Here is a 19713-nt window from a genome sequence, read left to right on the forward strand (position 1 = left end):
CTGATATTCACATTACCCATAGGGCAATTTGGGCTTGGTAAGAGGCATGCAGCAAAACCTTCGCCAACCTTTTTTGAAATAGCTGTATAATGCAAACGTTTCCATGTAATATATACAGTATGAGTGGCTGTGTTGTATCAGATATACAAACTCAAGGCGTAGCAAAAGAGTTTGTATATCAGATACAACATGGACATGAATACTGTAGATTACTTGTCAAACGTCTAGGTTAGTTCCTTTGTGTTTCACTAAAATTTTCAAATTTAAAGTGAATCTGGCCAAGAAAAACCAAGTTAAAGTTTATGCAAATGAATGCAATTCTGTATCAGATTTACAACACTCTTCACATTTCGTGATTTCTGTTGTGTTTTCCTCATAAATTATTAATGAGTTTGATAAGCAAAGTTAAGATTATAAGAGTAACTTAAAAAGTGAAGAAAAAATGATTAGATCCCATTCCCGTTTAATTATCATTTTCCAAATTTCATTTCCCATTTTTACTTATTGATTCTTTTTTGCATTCAAAATATCTTAAAGGTATTTTAGATTTTTGAACACATGGTAATAAAAATTATAAGAATAACAATAGTGATAAATTGTTTTTTAAATAACAAAAGAAAAAGTATTACTAGTAAAAAAATATTTTAAAATAATAATTCTTAAACCATTGAGTACCAATAATTCAATAAATTCTCAACCAAAAAGATTTCACAGATATAACAAAATCCTTTAAATCACAGATTAATTGAAATGCATATTTCCCAACAAATAACCAACACTTGATTTACATAGAACTTGTCATCTTCTGTTATCTGTCATATTTTCCATCCCGGACCTATTCTTGTTGCTATAGCGACCGATCCATGCAGGTATCACGTGAACACTACGTCATACTGTCAGTGTTGCATCGATAAACTAAATGAGAAAAAAGTTTATAAAAAGTTATACATTTAGAGTAGTATTTAGTTAATACCATTTTAAGTCAGAGACAAAGGTATTACTATCAAGTTGATATATAGTGCAAACAAAATAAGTGAACGCGAATTTTTTTAGAAAAGGTTTTGTACGACTTTGAGAAAATGTAGGTGCGAGAAAATTTCGTTCAGTTAATTGGACCTTGAAGGTATAGCGTTATAAAATGATAGGCACTAGATTAATTAAGCGCCGCCATTGGTTCAGCAGCGTCTTGATTCTTTCTGGTCGCGGAGGAGGATGAGGGAACTGGGGACGAGAGGGAAGGGGAGGCCAAAGTGGACGATCAAAATAATGTAAATTGGGAGTATCCCGATTTACTTGATCCAATGTGAAAGTTGCTTTCTTGGGGGACCTGGTATCTGTGCTGTTCTTTTGAAACGTGTCTGTAATAAAATCAAATATGTAAATGCATCAAGCTAATGATCAGTCAGTGATTATCAACGAATAGTCTAAGGCTAATTTTAGACTTGAATTTCGGAGAAAAGACGAAACTCAGGATACTGAAAAACATCGTTATTGCTTCCGCTTTGGCGATTTTACTTCCGCACAGATGTCAATGAATATCGTCTCATAATAACTGGTCACTAGACCTATCACAGCGCGCGAAACTCTATATTCAAGTCTTGAATTGGGTACTAAAACTTATAATCTATGTTACATACAGACTATCCAGTGAAGTTAATTTCAATGATACATTTTTTTTTGGAACAATCAATATTTGCCAAAAGGGAGAAAGAGTAAACAATGCATACTTGATATTAAAAGATATTATTCCTTACCAAACATAACAATTACTCGTACTACTATTTGTATGAAGGTGTCGAACGAGATCGTTCCCTTCTTGTTGTGGTAGCGAAGAACTACAGAACTGAGAGCTGCGTTGCTCAACTGATACCCTAAAAAAGAAATATTGGGCACTGGTTTAAAATGTTCTGCGCATGCGCGGGAAATTGGCGGGAAAACGCCATTTTGTTTTTTGAGCTTGCAATTGGTCAGCAGCACAGGAGGAAAGTGACCAGAAGAAACGCAGGCCAGATTCCACAAAAATGGAAAATACAAAAGGATAGAAAGTCAAAGAAACTCACCAAGGCCTTTCAAAGCGTTACGAAGCTCAAAGAAATTCATATCTCCGCTGTCATCTCTGTCATACGTATGAAACTGTTTCTGTAGATATTTAGAATTCTTGAAAAAATGCCATTTTTTTTATAGAATAAATTTATTAAGTACAGACATCCCCTCCAAGTCTATTCCCTCGAGTATTATGTGTTATGTCACCGATCGGTACGTACCGCTTGAGGAGATAAATAAATGTCGATTAGATTCAAGGGAACGGCACGTGGAAAGAGTGAGTGAGCAGTAGGTCCATCTCAAAATATTCTAGATTGATAAAACGAAAGATTCTTGGATATAGTTACCTCCCATTTGAACAAAAGTATTCTTAAAGCACGAAATTCGTTATAACCCAGGGCACCAGATCGATCCGTCTAGAAATCTGAGTTAAGTCAGCCAAACAAGTTCATTTTATATTCATTGTTTAACCAAGTCTGGTCACGAACTCGTTCCGCTTGGAATAGACTTCTTTACCTTGGGCGTAATGTTTTTGCCATTTCAGACCACGTGTCATTCTCTCGAGAATAAGATGCTTTGCTTGAGTAGTATCCATATCCATATTCGCAGCTGTTAAACAAAGAAATGATACTCTAGGGAATTACACGTGGTATGCAATGCGCCCAAGGTAAGAGGTCTATTCTGTGAATTACGCTATAGAAATCACTTAAGTCTATTCTTGTTATCATGTGACGTCATGGCCGCCATGTTGCAATTGGTGAATAGCTATATTAGCCGTAAGAAGTTATTGAAAAACTTCGGCTTTGGAATCTGAAACAACCACTAGGCTGATCAAAGCCCGTTCACGTCTTTCTCACAGATGGAATTGGAATTTGTATACACCAACATGGCTGCCATCCCTTTGCGGCTTTATCTCCAGTAGATTAATAGATTAATATTAATAAAATCTCACGACAGGTGTAGAGGGGGAGGGTGGGGGTTGTTGACCTATTGATGCATGGGTGTTGACTATCTTTAATAGAGTAAATTATAAAAGGATACGTCGAACATGGAGATCATGCTCCTGAAAAAATAGCATGAGCATTAATAATAATACTAATGATGATCATGATGTTGATGATCATGATGATGATGATGATCAGCATGGATAATGAAATAAGGTAGTATTGCCCAATCAGCGCGCTCGAAGCTCGCTTGACCAGAAGTTTTCAATCCAGTCCTTTCATTATCCATGCGCGCAGCAGATTAAAGGCGCGATTACACGGAGCAATTTTATCTGCAACTCAGTGTATCGGAACGAAATTGCGACACAAGTTGCATGGAGCATTGCAGCGTGTTACCTACAGCGCAATTTGAAAAAAAAATGTTGCGAGTCAAATTGCAGCAATCGTTGCAAAAATTCATAGAATTCATTCCTACTTTTGGCAACCATTGCGTCTCCGTTGCAACTTGTCTGCAGACAAGTTGCAGTGGAAATTGCTCCGCGTAAACGCGTCACTAGACAAAGGCCGATTTCGTACTTGCGCGCAACACCGCACGGGAAATCAAGTCCTTGACACAAGGATCAATTTATCTTCATGTACATTTACCCGACACTAGAGAACTTGCACTACACGACACTTGCGCATGCGTGCATTTCAGCACGTTTTCTTAGAATTTAGAAGAGTTGGAGTGATAAAATAAATGTTTGTTTTCTCCGAGTATACCAAAATTTTCGCAAGTATACTTTTGAAAGACCAAGATATTGTATTAACAAACTTAATGTGAAAGAATTAGCCTTAAGTTTCAAGCATAGACAATAAAGTTTTGGTATTTTGTGAGTTCAATTTTTCAGACATGTTTGAAAGTCAAATTTACATATTTTTACAAATAGCATCGCGCATGCGCAGACGTTTTTCGCTCGTGTCCATTTACCCTACTATTCTCACAGCATAATTGGCGTGTCACGTAGGAATTTAGCAACCCCCTATATATGGACATTGGAGTTTGCGCAGTGCAGGTGTAATGCTTTGCGACCCCTGCATATATAAACACCACACCCAGATCCTTGAATCATTCCGTCGGAAGCTGCCTAAGGAGAGAGTAGAAGATTCACCCCACCCACCTCCCCTGGTGGCGGTTGACGACGCATCGCATTCTATTCGCATGCTCATTGCCAGCAGTCGCGGTCACCTTCCATATCTTGATTCCCGTGACTCGGTAATGAGTATGCAGTGAGGATTAAGATTAGCAATGTTATTAATATTATACTAACAGTTATGAATGACATTACCTGCAAGCCTCCAGGCAAAATTGATTGTTGTTGAGCTCTACAGAGATAAAAACAAACAGAAGAAAGTCAAAATACAATAGTTATGGATTTCAGAAGTTTGTTCATTAAAATGGACTCTTAAGCTTATATCTTTGCCTGGGTGTAATGTTTTTATACTTCATCAGCCAAAGTTCCCTATAGTCATTCTATTGAAAATAAAAATCTTTGTTTGAGTGGTATTCATATTCATGTGTCTTCTCGTGCGATAGAGCAGAAAAACGGTTTTTGGCCTTTCGCCATAAGCACAGCTTTACGTTTTAAGCTCAATATTTTGTAAACACGTTCTTTTGGAGCCAAATAACAAAATTTAAAATGCGACCAAAATTTATTGAATGCGTATTTGAGATATGAAGCCGTGTACTTTGGGAGAGGTGATATTTTGATCAGCAGAAAAACTGACATTTTCGTGATTAATGATAAGTAGATTTACTCTAATTCGACAAAATTTCGTCACAAGTGAAACACTTAAAAATTTGGAGTATTAATTTCAGTTAAATAAAAAAATCGCGAAAGTAGCGGGCTTGTCGTTTTTCTGCCTTGTCTTCTCGTGCACAACCGTTAAACAAATAAATGATACTCCAGGGAATTCGAATGTGGCCTGAAATGAGAAAACAATGCGCCTAAGGCAAAAAGGTCTATTTTACCTTGTCTGTATGTTCTAGATAGGATATCTTGCAGCTCATATTGATCAACTTCCCCGTCCTTAAATAAAGAAACAATCATATCAACAATCGTTAATCTCATACAAGCACAAATGGTGGTCTAAAGGTGTTTGAATGTCTACATTCATTCAACGACAAGTGGAAACCGTAAACCTCAGAAAACATGCATCAATGCGTCTTCACCATATTTAATAGACCTTGGTAACGCATGAAAATCTTTGACTGTTGGTGGATGGCCAGACAAGAAACAAAAGTCTGCGATTTAAGAACCAAAAAATATAATTTCCAATTATGACAACAACAACAACAACAACAACAACAACAACAAAAATGAATAAAAATTTTTTGTGCAAAATTTCCGTCCGCATCGAATCACTAGTAATGAATATTAAGATCAAAATTACAGGAAAAACGTCGCAAATTCGGCGTAAAAACGTTTTTGCGATCCACGGTCCGACGTCCAGTCCAATCCAATCGATACGGTTCCAGATTTTCCAAAATGAAAAAATTCTCAAAAATTCAGAATTTAGAAGCTTAAATCAAATTTTAGAGGTTGAGCATGTCTTTGGTGAGTATAAAGATTGTCTATACCCTTTCAAAACTTGAAAATTCGACAAAAAATTTCTTCCTCGAAATAAATCGAACAGCCCCTACCTCTCCCGCAGCTCGATGGAAGTCATCCCAAAACTGGGTATCAATCTGACTGGCATCTTGTTGCGTTATTACGACCTACGACACGACGAAACAAAAAACAACAACAAAACTGAATAAAATAAGAGGACTAATGTAAAATTAAAGTTTTATTATTTGTACCTTTGGAACAAAGTTCATCTTAGTCGGCTGATCAATTTCCCTGTGAAATAAAAAATTATGATGACTTCTATATATCAAGTAATGGCTCTCACGTGCACCATCGCACGGCACGGCACGGCACACAGCAGCTTATCTCATCATACAATGCCGCACCCCAACGCTCTATAACACACGTTCATATACCATATCATACTATACGAACCGCACTCATCGCACCTCATCATACCACAGAGTACCACAAGATTATACCACGCCGCACCGCAATAACCTCACAACATTGCCATACCACTCCTCGCATCACACTAGGCTGCACAACACCATACGTCACACTATACTGCGCAAAACACCACCCCAAACCACATCACACCAACCAAACCACACCACACCACACCACACCACACCACACCACACCACACCACACCACACCACACTACACGCACAATCACACTACACTACATAACACCATATAGCACCTCACCACACCTCACCACACCACGCCAAAATTCACCTGGCTTCATGTCGTTTCTCGGAAAATATTCTGAGCAAAAATTCAAGGTCTTGGTTTCTCTCGAAGGTTGATGGTACTATGAGGTAATCACCAGGAGAGAAATTATAGCGACATGTGATATCGCGCAACTTGCTAAATGACGTTGTCATAGCAACCGCTTTATTATGCTGGAAGAACTCTCGGTCGAAGCGGTCGTGATGTTGATCTTCCGATGGGATCTACGAAAAAATGTAAAGGTCAAGAAAGTCAAGAAATGAAGACAGGAAAAATCAGATAATGTCATCGTTGGAATGACATCTTTTCTCATATCCTTTCGAATATGACAAGTTGAATGAAGGAGGATAGGGGAGCGAAAAAATATGAAAGGGAAGGGGAAAAGGAAGTGGAAAATGGGAAAGAGAAAAATGGGAGGAACACGGCGTGTCTCAAGATGAACGCCACTACAGAGCGACTTTGATATCGCTTTGAATTACTCACTCACCTCATAAACAGCAAATCCTATAGCTGGGCGTGTCGTTATGTTGCTACGGATTTTATGGTCGACTCGCATGAGAGAAACCACGATAGAGCAAGTGAATTCACCACCATTATCATCGGGGTCTTGAAGCTTTATTCTGGATTGCAATATATAAACAAATACAAAAACTTCTAAGTTCTAATTCGATCTATTGGCCGCCTAATCAATTGGGCTGCAAAACATTTTAGGCAAGCCGTCCACCCAGAGGAGTGGTAAAAGCATTAGAATAATAATTAGCTTGATGCGTTGTCAAACTAAGTAAGTCAAAGGACATGTTGGTGGAAATCTTTTGATAAATATCACCAACATGGCTGCGACGACTCGATTTACAAACAAAGAATACTAAAGATCGTAACTATAGGCTGGCATAAAGATCTTAGTTGCCTAATGAGGTTCAAAGGCCGAAAGTGTGATCTGTTGAAATGAAGAAAAAATTGATTTTTCTTATGCAGGTATTTCTTCAAAGCGTACGTTGGTGAAGGTTGTGTTGGAAACCATGACTGAAATGTATCTGGGATCACAAGTAAATAATGTCAACGCAGAAGAAAATATGCCGGGGGGAAACGTGCAGACCACGGAAGATATTAGTGTTTTGGCGATATATGGTCATGATTTACTAACATACCTGATGAAGACACAGTTTTGGAGTCGAAAATTTGTATCATTTTCAAAAACATTTTAGATTTGATATAAATATTAATTTTTAAAGTTTGAAAGAATTCCATATTGTTGTGACCTTTTGCTGAATGCACCCACGACACCCATAGTGCATTTCGGGCTTGGTATGCAACTCGTAACCTTCACCAAAACGTTTTGAAATGGCTGTATTTACCTGAACTGAGGGTTTGTGTGGAACGTTTCAATAAAATTCCTACAACCTCCAGCACTGACTCCTTTCTGCCATCGACCAGTTTCTTTTTTCATCTGCCACTGTTTTTTCTCATTGTCAAGTATGGAGTCTGGAGTCAGCATGCAAATCTCAAGGCGAGAAAAGTTCCTTGAAAAATCACCAGCTGACATCCTTGATAAATACAATGATAATAATGATATTTGAGATCTTGTGAGACCAGCCAAGGGGCATTGGGTTTGTTGGGTGGATTAAGTAGTACTGAGTGCCTTACCAGAATTCTCCATCATCATCAAAGTTTAGTTTCAATCGTTCTCTTTCTTTGGACGACAGCATGCTCCACTCAGAAGACCTAAAGATGATGATTAATTATATATTTTATTACATATCATCCGTTTTCTTCCTTCCTTCTATCCATTTATCGGTTCATTGTCTATCCATTTATCGGTTCATTGTCTATCCATTTATCGGTTCATTGTCTATCCATTTATCGGTTCATTGTCTATCCATCCATCCATCCATCCATCCATCCATCCATCCATCCATCCATCCATCCATCCATCCATCCATCCATCCATCCATCCATCCATACATCCATCCATCCATCCATCCATTATTGAAACGAGAAATTTAAAAAAATTTGACTGTGAAGACTTTGAAAATGACCTTAAAAACACTGTTTGGCCACTCTTCGACCAACTAAAAAACGTGGACGAAGCATGGGCAAGCTGGAAAAAAATCTTCTTAAAAACTATTGATAAGCACGCTCCCACTAGGTTGATAAAAGTGCGCAACAAACCCTCTCCCTGGATAAATGCTAATGTTAAACAGGAAATGCATAACAGGGACTTCCTAAAGAAAAAGGCCACGAAGTCTAATGACCCAGAAGACTGGTCTAAGTATAGAAAGATGAGGAATTTTGTTAATCAATTAGTTACTAAGACGAAAAGGAAATTTTATCAAGATCAAATTGAAAAACACTCTCGTGACACCAAGAAAACTTGGAAGACAATAAATAATCTCAGGGGCAAGAGATCACAAAATGTTGAAATCAGCGAAATTAGGCAGACTGTGCAAAATACTGTTACTAATCCAAAGGATGTAGCAAATGTCCTTAACACTTATTTCACAGAAATTGCCGGTAAATTAGCTTCAGAAATAAATTCTAAACGTGCCAGTAATGTAAATTTCGCTGATTATGTTAAAAAAGTAGACCATGTGTTTACTTTTCGTTTGATCGATTCCTCTAGAGTACTTGAGCTTCTGCAAGGTATTAATACTGCTAAAGCAACTGGTCTTGATAAAATTCCAAATATTATTCTAAAAGCAGCGGCTCCTCATATCTGTAATTCATTAACTACCCTTTTTAACCTTTCGATTAAAACAAATATTTTTCCGTCGGAATGGAAAGTGGCTAAAGTCACCCCCATTTTTAAATCTGGTGAACAAGATGACCCAGGCAACTATAGACCTATTTCAGTTACTTCTGCTATCTCCCGCCTTTTTGAAAAACTAATCTGTGAGCAGCTGATTTCATATCTTGACGAACATAATTTACTAGATACCCATCAGTCGGGCTTTAGACCTTATCACTCAACTTTAACTGCGCTTTTAGATCTAACAAATGAATGGTACTTCAATATAGACAGGAAAATGATCAATGGTGTGATATTTTTAGACCTTAAGAAGGCATTTGACACCGTTGATCATAGTATATTGTTAGCAAAACTAGAATATTATGGGTTTAACGCCACAGTCCGACAGTGGTTTCAGTCATATTTGACTGGCAGATCGCAACAGTGTTCAATCAATGCAGTACTTTCCGAAGCCCGTCCCATCTCTTTTGGTATACCTCAGGGGACAATTTTGGGCCCAGTTCTCTTTTTAATCTACATTAATGATCTACCGCGTTGCCTCGACTATAGTACAACTAGGCTTTATGCTGATGATACGACTTTATCATTTTCTGACTGTGGAATTAATAACCTGAATAATCAAATGGATATCGACTTAGAACATGTAGCTTATTGGCTCTGTGCCAACAAACTCACTTTGAATGCTGTAAAGTCAGAATTTATGTTAATTGGTTCCCGTCAAAGAATTTCTACTTTAGATGACACAGACTTATGTCTGACTATAGACGGTACCGCGTTAAAACGATCTAAAGAAACAAAATGTCTCGGCGTCTATATTGATGAAAATCTGACTTGGCGTTCTCATGTTGAGCACATTAAAAAGAAGATTGCATGTAACCTAAGCACGTTAAAGAAAATTAAGCCAATCTTAAGTAGGCCCTATCTAATCAAAATCTATAAGAACATAATTGAGCCTTACTTTAACTATTGCTGTTTAGTTTGGGACAGTATCGACGAAACTTTAACTAGCAAGTTACAAAAACTACAAAACCGTGCAGCCCGTATAATTACTGGCGCACCGTATTTAAGCGTACGAACGAGTCAAATTTTTAATGAACTCAAATGGATACCTTTAAATGAACAAAGACTGCAACAAAAGGCCATTATGATGTTCAAAATCGTCAATGATATCGTCCCATCTTATTTAAAAGATATGTTTTCCAGCCAGATTGGTACTCAATCTTACAACTTAAGGCGTTCTTCTAAAAATTTACAAATTCCAAAAGCCAGAACTGACTATTTCAGAAATAGTTTTGCTTTTACTGGAGCCTGGCTTTGGAATTCTCTGCCTCAGTCATTAAAAGAAGAACGATCCTTAAAAGTATTTAAAAAGAAAATAAAAAGCTATAGGTTTTGCACTGATGACAACTAATATTTAATCGTTTTAGTTCTATGAAATATATCTAATTAACCTATTATCTTATTTCAATTGTATATTTATTGTATCAGTGTAGCATTTGTATATTTTACATGATTATCATTTGTTAATATAGTTTTTACGGCCTCTAGGTAGAGCAACATTAAGTTTTTTATCTTGATATTGATAGAGTTACCGTGCTTAAATAAAGATTATTATTATTATTATTATTATTATCCATCCATCCATCCATCCATCCATCCATCCATCCATCCATCCATCCATCCATCCATCCATCCATCCATCCATCTCTCATTGCTCATTTCCCATTCCATTTCCTCCATCTTTTCATTCATTTAAAACACCAACCTGTCTGACCAGGCTCCCTTCCATTCAGCTTCATTAGCATGGGGGTTTCTTATCCGTAGCAGTTCTACATCCGGTCTTCCTCGAATACAGGTTAAAGAAACCTGAAAACAATAGACCACAGCTTTTTACTATAAAGCCAAGAAATATAAACTGTTAAATTTAGCCATTTTCTTATTGATTTGTAATACCTTGGTCACTCCAGTGATGGAGTAAGCATGCTTAGTTATAAGCCCGTTGTCAAGGTAACCTTCAACGCCTGAATTGGAGAGGCTTTGTGACTGGAAGAGACACAAACGACAACATCATCATCATAATCAATAATAGTATCATCGTCATAACCATCGTAGCATCATCATCATCATCAACACAATTATCATCATTATCATCATCAATATCATTAATATCATCATCATCGTCATCATCTTAATCATACCGTCATTTCGTCAACATCATCATCATCGTCATCACATCATTATCAAACTAATTACCTCAATGCTGCATCCCATCAGAGATTGTCTTTCATGAGCTTTTGATATGATATTAAACAGATTCGGCCGGTTTTGTTCATTAACATCTATAATCTCTATTACACCACCAGTAAAGTCTTGCAGCGCTTCGCTGATTCGTCCAAGACCCATTGCCTCGTATGATCCACACACCCTAGGGAGAAAATCCATTGGTTGACCTTCACCTTGTTAAGACTTTTAATCTATATCCATTCCATACATACCGATTTAGCTTGGGTATAATGTTTTATCATCTGAGACCACATGTCATTCCCTTGAGTATGCTAGACCTCTTTAGCTCAAGCGTAATGTTTTTTTATTTCAGACCACGTGTTATTCTCTTGAGAATAAGATTCTTTGTTTGAGTTGCATCCATATTCATGTGTCTTCTCATGCAAAACCGTCAAACAAAGAAATGATACTCTAGGGAATGACTTGTGGACTGAAATTCGGAATCCTTACGCCCATAGTAAAGATGTAATTATTCCTTCGGTAGTTTGCCAGCTATTGATTTTTAACTGGGAAAATGACACATAGTCTGAAATGGGAAATTATTACGACCAAATTTGTCCACCACAAGAATCGACAATCAAAAATAATAACAACATACAAACAAGGGGAAAAAAGCATTGGTGACACTCATTCTAACTATTATTGGATCTGTACAGTACCCAATGTTGCTTTGGCGAAGACAAGAAGGCTAGAAAAATCACAAGCTCTGAGTATGATGATGCTGAGAACTCAGTTTGCAGATTCGTACTTACTTCGCATAAGCTTTTTCAAGAAGTGCACTCCAAAACTCATTAGAATCACTTGAATGAGTGAAGTATAATCTTCCATTTAAAGTCGGCAAATAATCGTCAATGATTACTTCCTTCCATTCGCCAAAACGCCAGAAATTAAAGTGGAAGAAGCCACAGTACGAACCCTTCTCAAACGACTGGTTTCTCGGACAGACTTGGTCAAAGAGGGAAGGATTCATGGTTAGATCTGCCAAAGCAGCCACAAACCAGCAATTACGAATTGTTCCTTGAGCGACATCGGATATTTCGACTCCTTGAGAAAAGAAGTTTGGGGATTTACTAATTTCCTGAAATAAAAAAGTAGGAGTAAATAAGTTTGACCGGAATTAAAGACCTGCTTGTGGAAGTGCTTCTGGTTATTTAACTTCCGGCTTGGTTTTTTTTTTTTCCTTTTTGGCGCGAAAAATAAAGTCGAGCCGCGAGTTTCCTTTCCCGCCCAAATTTTCGGAAAGAAATCGTATCCGGAAGTTCGAATTTTCTGGGACCCGAAGCGATGACGAAGACAAAGTATCAGTTTATTTTATTCGCCTGCGTTTTATTTGTCAACTTTCTTTCTTTGAAAAATCCTTCCGGTTTAAAAGCTATGAATCGAGGTACAAATTTAACATGCTTACTTGAGGTCGTTTCCAAACCAGTCTTCTTGTTTCTCTTCTACTAAAAGCAAGACTTCTTTCATTAGGAGGAAATTCCTTATCTTCGAAAAGTTGTCGAGAATTCAGTAGCTGTCTTTTGAGAGAAGCAGCTTTGTCTTGGTTTCTGGATCGCGTTGAACGGTTAGACATCTTCTTTGTACCCTGAACTTCAAAGGAGCTCAGCCTGCGAGGAAATAATGCAGAATAAAGTTGGTACAGGATCCTGAGGTTTCGTACAATGAAACTGGAGAAAAGCGCTTCCCAAACGCCTTTTATTGATATGGAATGAGAGGAAAAAGGTAACAAAGTTCTCTTAAAACTTTCCAATATTCTTTTAATATATTCTATTTCTTGAATGTTTGTTTTGGCAAAAGAAAGGCAGAAAGACTTAAAGTTTGGCTGATAAATTAGAGGCAAAAACACCTAAACATCAACAAAATTACAAAAACTTAAGCAAACAAGGTCAAATTTTTGCCAAAACGTTTGTCACTGGCCCCAAGTCAAATGAAAAGGTCTAAAACGATTTTAGATCCTATTATATATCATTTTAGATCCTATTATATATCATGCAACAAAACGAAAATACTTCGTCAATATGTCATGTAGGGGATTAGTTCGATGAATGAGATTTTTTTGAATTGTTTAAGCTTTATTTAACCCCCAAAAAACCTTTGAAAGGTCGAGGGCACCCACACATTGGGAGCCTTATTCATCGACGGTTTGGCACTTGTATTATTTCGAAATGTTTTAGGGCTACCAGTTGGCAATAATGCCTTGTTTTAAAACACCATATTTTCTGTTTACTGCGATTTTCATAAACATGCGAAGACTGTGTCTGCGAGCTGCACGCTGAAATTATTTTTGCTGCCGTCAATCAAACCTAATCAGTCGGTATCTTTCATATTTTTGACTGCAGGCAGCGAAATACCAAATTCCAGCGCACAGCTCCGAGACAAAGACAGAGTTCGCATGTTTATGAAAATTGCAGTATTACTCGATAGATAAAGCAGTTCAGTGATGACAGTATCTGGTTTCAATGGGGGAAATTAATTTATATCCTCTGAGTCGATATTGGAAATATATCTTGATTGTTCTTGGTTGATTTAGCCGAAATGGTTCAGATATGGCAAGCATAAATTCAAATTAAACTTTCTAGTTAAACTTTTCGTATTGTAATAAGTTCAGGGTTTAGTTAATGGGTTTCGGTAGGTTTAGTTAGTGTACTTATTGCTTAATCAAAAGTTTCTAAACATATAATACTAAAGAATTACTTGCCTTGAATAATCTTGTCTTCACTGTGGTAGCGCTGTCTTGACCTATTTTTCCACGATGTTTTGAAAAACGTCCTTTTAAAATCTAAATTCCCACGTGAAAGTAGTGTACTAGCTCGATTACTGTACCAAATGCTTTAAATACTAACTCACCAATTTATGCGAGGTTTCTTTTAAACATTCATTAGTTTTTTTGAACTAAACAATGTCCATTTAATCCCTTTATTTCAAATAAACCAAAGATTGATTGATATTTACATTCGTCTATCAACTTGAAACCTATATCCTTTTCGAGTTGAAGAAACTTTCGATTGAAATATATGTTTATTAGTAATTTATTCACAAGTTTTTGGAAATAGAATAGTCAATCCATGTTCATAAAAAATTTTATTTTTGTTTACAATATATCGTTGATCCTGATGTTAAGGTATATAGTTGTCGCTATATGCCATGTGCATGTCAAAAAGGTGCCAAATGGACTTTACTATAGTGATGTGTTAGGCTATGTTCACACTATACCGGATAGCAATCGTTGCGGTAGCCTGCAGAGCAGTCGTTCTTTTTAAGCCTGAATGTAATTTAGGCAAAGTTAAAACCGAGTCTAATCGGTCAGCGGTTAACCACCGAACAGCGTGGGGGGGGGGGACCCCTTTGGTTCAGGGGTATTGGCAGGGTTTGCAGTGTGGCAGCTTTGTCATTGTGTTGTTGTTTGAGCAAGCGGCAAATAATATTTCATGTCTCCCCCCCCCCCCCCCCCCACCTCTCAGTCAGAGGACTAGGGTGTCATGGTAAGTATCTCCACCTCTTAAGGTATGACGCAGAGGAGGGTGATCAAGTCGCGTGAAGCATTGTGGGTTAAAAGTTTCATTACGCTTCATTTGCATTTGACCGTCGTTGTGTGAACATCTCCTGGCGAGAAAGTATTATGAATGTGAGCGCTGGACTGTGGCCCGGTTGCCATGGTCACCTCTGCGAAGGGGCGACCACTCCTTCCTCGTACCTGGCTCTCATGCCAAACTTATCACTACGATGAGTTTTAATGATGGGTTTGAGGAAGAATCGGGGTTTTGGGGTTCCTGTTTCGACCGAAGGCCCGCGAAAAAAATGGGACCTAACTTCTTTTTTGCTCGGTTTCGGTTTTCGCTCGTTCTTAAGCTCCCACAAAACCACGGTTTTCCCCAAACCCACAAGAACGCCTGCTTTGCAGGCTATCGTTTCGGCTCAAAAAGTATACCGGATAGGCCTTCTGTTCACACATTGAGCGCTTGTTTTTGGACTCATTTTTGTATTAAGGCCCGTTTACACTAGCAAATTTTGCAGTGCGACGCTCGTCGCGACCGAGTTGCATGCTAAATTCAACCGTGTAAACGGCCTGCGATTCTGGCGTCGATACTCGCGCGATAGTCGCAGCGAATTCGAACATGCTCGAAATTATTGCGGCGATTTTTCACAGAAAGTACCATAATCTTCCCTCTCCACCCCACTCGGGCGGAATTTTGCACTGTTTTGTAAACATGGAGGCGGAGACGATGAAAATATTTTCACGGCGGCCATGTTGGAGGAACTTAACAAAAAATTATCAATGAATTCTTTTGTTATTTCCTCCAACATGGCCGTCGTGTCTTTTGTTATTTAATTCTCTTGGGAATGGTTGAAAATCATCAATAGGTAATCTCACTTTTTAAAACATAAAGTATCTGTTGTTTAAGAGACTTTAATTAAAGAGTAAAAATCGCATACGAAAATTCGAATAACTCAGGTTAATTTTCGAATGATAGGAAATTTCGAAAAACTCAGGTTAAAAAAATAATCATGAAAATCGAATAACTAATTATTATATTATTATTTTTATTAGTAATTGTTAAATAAGATGTGTGTAAAATAAGAGTCTTAACCGGAAAATCCAATAGGCTAAAGTATAATGATAAAGTATTACATTTAAGTTTTAAGGAAATTAAAGTACAGCTAAGTGCTAAAGAGTATCTTTAATTTTTTAATTTTGATTCAACGGCCTCGACTTAACGTTTTAAACAAAAGGAATATGTATATTTATATTTATGAGTGGCCTTGTTGTATAACTCGAGGCGTACCCAAGAGTTTGTATATCGGATACAACACGGACACGAATACTGTAGATTCCTTGTCAAACGTCTAGGTTAGTTTCTTTGTGTTTCACTAAAATTTTCAAAATTAAAGTGAATCTGGCCAAGAAAATCCAACTTAAAGTTTATGCAAATGAACACAATTTTGTATCAGATTTACAACACTCTTCACGGTCGTGATTTCTGTTGTGTTTTCCTCATGACATAATGAGTTTGACAATGTATTTTACGCGCGTGTGTAATTTGTGTATCACTGCGCACGGTATTGGACTCACTATGGTGTTTACCACGTTCGTTCTGTGTTCCCTGTCCCTGGTGGGTCTACTAGTCTGCGCAGTGTGTGTGAGTGAGTATATAAGATATCGCTTTTCATATATTGGCCTCATACTTAAAAACTCTTTAGGACATTATGTCAACATGGGACGAATAAATGTAAACATATCATGCATATATGACCAAAACGGCTAAGACCTTTCTAGACAAATCCATGGCTTTGTTTGAATTTCATGATATGCTCGTTATAAACAGCAACGGCTAGCTGTGTTTAAGCGCGTTTTTCCTGTTTTCCGTGACTATTGAATGTTGAATGGTGCTCGAGAATCGATGGAAGTCGAGCCGTTAGCTCGGGAAAAAATAATACAGTAAACATTCTTTCAAAATGAAAGTATCTAGAAAAAACTGAATGTTTAAGTTTAGTTTCTAGGGCAGGTGGTGTATAAGAGTTTCATAGAATGGCATTATGGAAAACGCGTGAATAATAAGGAAGAGATCTGATAGTTAAATTAAGGACCGGATACAAGGTGTAGCTAATGTTCACTATCTTCTGCGAAACTAGTGTCAATTATGTAAATTGACCTACAAGGCTATTGGTAATGCGTCTTGTTTGTAAACCGTTTTGTGTAACTTCTACTACTAATAATGAGAATACTAAGACATTACTTTAACTTGATGAAGAAATGTTCCACTAATTTGGCAAATAAAAGGATACAAGGATACAAGGTGTAGCTAATGTTCACTATTTTCTGCGAAACTATAGTGTCAAATATGTAAATTGACCTACAAGGCTGTTGGCAATGCGTCTTGTTTGTAAACCGTTTTGTGTAACCTCTACTACTAATAATGAGAATACTTAGGCATTACTTTAACTTGATGAAGAAATGTTCCACTAATTTGGCAAATAAAAGTAGCCAGTTGTAGGATCTGTACTGAACCTGAAAGTACTCCAAAGTACTCCAGGATTTTAACGAGTATCTCTAAATTTATTTAAGAATTTATAAAATCGATAATGCTAAGAGGTATGACATACATTTTATTAAGTACAATCGATAGTTTTTTAATTTCGAAAATATTAATTTTAGCTGTTCTTAAGAATGGAAAAATATCATATCTCAATCGCAATGCATGATGGGATAGCCCTGGATCCTACTCTTACAGTAGGAGAAGTCGTTTGGTGTTACCATGGATCACTGAAGAACTCGGTCCTTTTATGATCCATGGTGTGACATCCCTTGAAAACTCTGTCGCCATCAACTTTATTCACAACAGCTGCACTATTGGTCCGAGCCTAATAGACGGACAACTGACACGCTCAGTTATCTCTCGTTTAAGAATGAAACGAAAGCCTCCCTTTCTTTAAACTTTCAAATGTAATAAACAAAATCACACATATGAACCAAATTCACACCGTTGTAGTACCCTTAGACGTGAGAGAAAAGAGTAAAGTAATCAAAGATTGGCCCATGCAGCTAATAAGAATGATTGAACCCATAAAGTAGGTCATCTTACTTAAGTCAGCGTGTGCGCTTTCTAACATAGCAATTTGACAATCAACTGTAAAAATAATGTCAACTTCAAGGTCATGAGACGAGAAAAACAACTTAGAAGAATAAATAACTAAAAGAGCAGTAGTAGCTCGAAACCCCCAGCGCAAAGGATGTTTTACATTTTTTATATATCAACGCTTACGATACAGATTTCATGTTTTCATATATTCAAATTCTATTTTCGTCTAAATCTTTTATTTCAATTGGGCTTCCTGTGACAGTAACATTTTGTTTGCTAAATGTCTCAAAATTGCGACGATGAGGGTAGGAAAACAATTATGAAAGATTAAATTCTCTTTTCTGTCGTAATTGGTTTGTTTTTGATAAGCCCACCACTATCATTCGTTGACAAAGCTGCAAAGGATTCTTATCCTCATTAGTGAAAATGCGTTTTCAAAAATCATATGGGAAAACTGTCCTCGTTTTATATGAAACTCGCGTGCAAAGTTATTTAATTATCGATATTTCAAACTCAGGTATTCACGCGACAATGAAACTTCTACGGTACAGTTTCAAAGACTTGCGTCATCAATCGGTATATGACCTCGTATACGATTGGTTCGTAGACTGTAAATACACAGGCAAATCAATGGCAAATGCGACAGTAAGACGATACTTTCGTTGCCGAGAACAATTAATTTCTTACAAAGCAGCACGGCTTGATCAATGGCTATCAAGATTAAGGAAAGTAAGTCTGTATATTTATCTATCTCCCTAGTGATAGTCAATACATAATGAGGCATCATTATAATTTGACGTAGTCGCAAATGTAAAAATACATTTTTCTATATTTTCTAAGTGTAATGAGTTTATCATTAACAAGCAGTATAGAATACAAAACTGTTTGAATTTTGCTAAATTTTCCGCATAGAGGACATGTCATACAAGCTTTCCAGTACCTGAGTACTGACAGGTTAAAAATAGTGCACCTATTTCTTGGAAAAACCTTATCTGAGAACTAGTGAAATATCTGCATTTTTTTCTAGCATGCCACTAGACGTGCGCAAAGACGCGGAGCAATGATGGAGAAAGAAAATTAATGTTGCAGAAATTCAGGAGAATCATTCAAATATGAACCGCTTATCCGTCGTCTCGTCGTTGATGGCCATTGTCTTTATTAATAGTTCCTCGTTTAGAGGTAAGTCTCTCAAAGATAGTTTTTATTTCTCCTGTTCACTGTTTTTAAAGCCGATGTCTGCTATTTCAAAACGAAACCGATTCTCCAGCATTTACTAAAAGGAAACTTAATTTCGAACTTGAATACGACTTCGTTGTTACATGTAAAGCTTTCTGCATTAATGCAAATAGTGTTTAGACGGTGGTAGTCTAGGTGTTAGAAGCTCCATCTACGGCTTTCTACCTAACCACAAGGTCAGTAAAAGTAATCACTCTTTCGTACAAATTAGTTTTAAAGCGGCCTGTTCGACGAAGTAGCTAGGTATTCGCTCATTGTTTACCAACGAAATGTTTTGAAGGTAACGCTCGATTTTAAAATTCAGCAAAGTTGACATATTTAAGGAATCCGCCATTTTTTTCTTTATTTAATATGATATTTCGAGCAAAGACTTGAATTTACTCAAATTAAAATCGCGTTGTTTTCAGTGAAAATCGACAAAAAATAGTCCTTCCGCTAAACTGACGAAAACCGAAAACGACGAAAACGATACATTGAAAAATGTGTCCTTTGATAAAAGTGAATTTTCGATAAACATCCCTAACTAAATTATACTATTC

The 19713-nt window shown here is 37.1% G+C and overlaps 1 protein-coding gene across 1 annotated transcript; it reads right to left on the reverse strand.

Moving 5' to 3' along the window:
* Positions 1-961: 961 nt before the first annotated feature.
* On the reverse strand, positions 962-12955 carry LOC116289322 (calpain-9-like). The gene is made up of 18 exons (XM_089024254.1): positions 12766-12955; positions 12113-12438; positions 11331-11502; positions 11031-11120; positions 10843-10943; positions 7976-8053; positions 7687-7875; positions 6819-6951; positions 6338-6555; positions 5830-5869; positions 5671-5745; positions 4999-5056; positions 4316-4352; positions 3085-3106; positions 2391-2459; positions 2061-2139; positions 1755-1871; positions 962-1358 (listed from the first exon to the last, which is right to left on the reverse strand). Exons 1-18 carry the CDS (start codon positions 12931-12933, stop codon positions 1132-1134), a joined length of 2199 nt encoding a protein of 732 aa, XP_088880380.1. The 5' UTR covers positions 12934-12955; the 3' UTR covers positions 962-1131.
* Between the last annotated feature and the right edge of the window lie 6758 nt (positions 12956-19713).

This window comes from Actinia tenebrosa, unplaced genomic scaffold (genome assembly GCF_029948245.1).
Source record: "Actinia tenebrosa isolate PJP-AT-01 unplaced genomic scaffold, QUT_ActTen_1.0 PGA_scaffold8__29_contigs__length_14323225, whole genome shotgun sequence".
In the NCBI taxonomy this organism is placed as follows: domain Eukaryota; kingdom Metazoa; phylum Cnidaria; class Anthozoa; order Actiniaria; family Actiniidae; genus Actinia; species Actinia tenebrosa.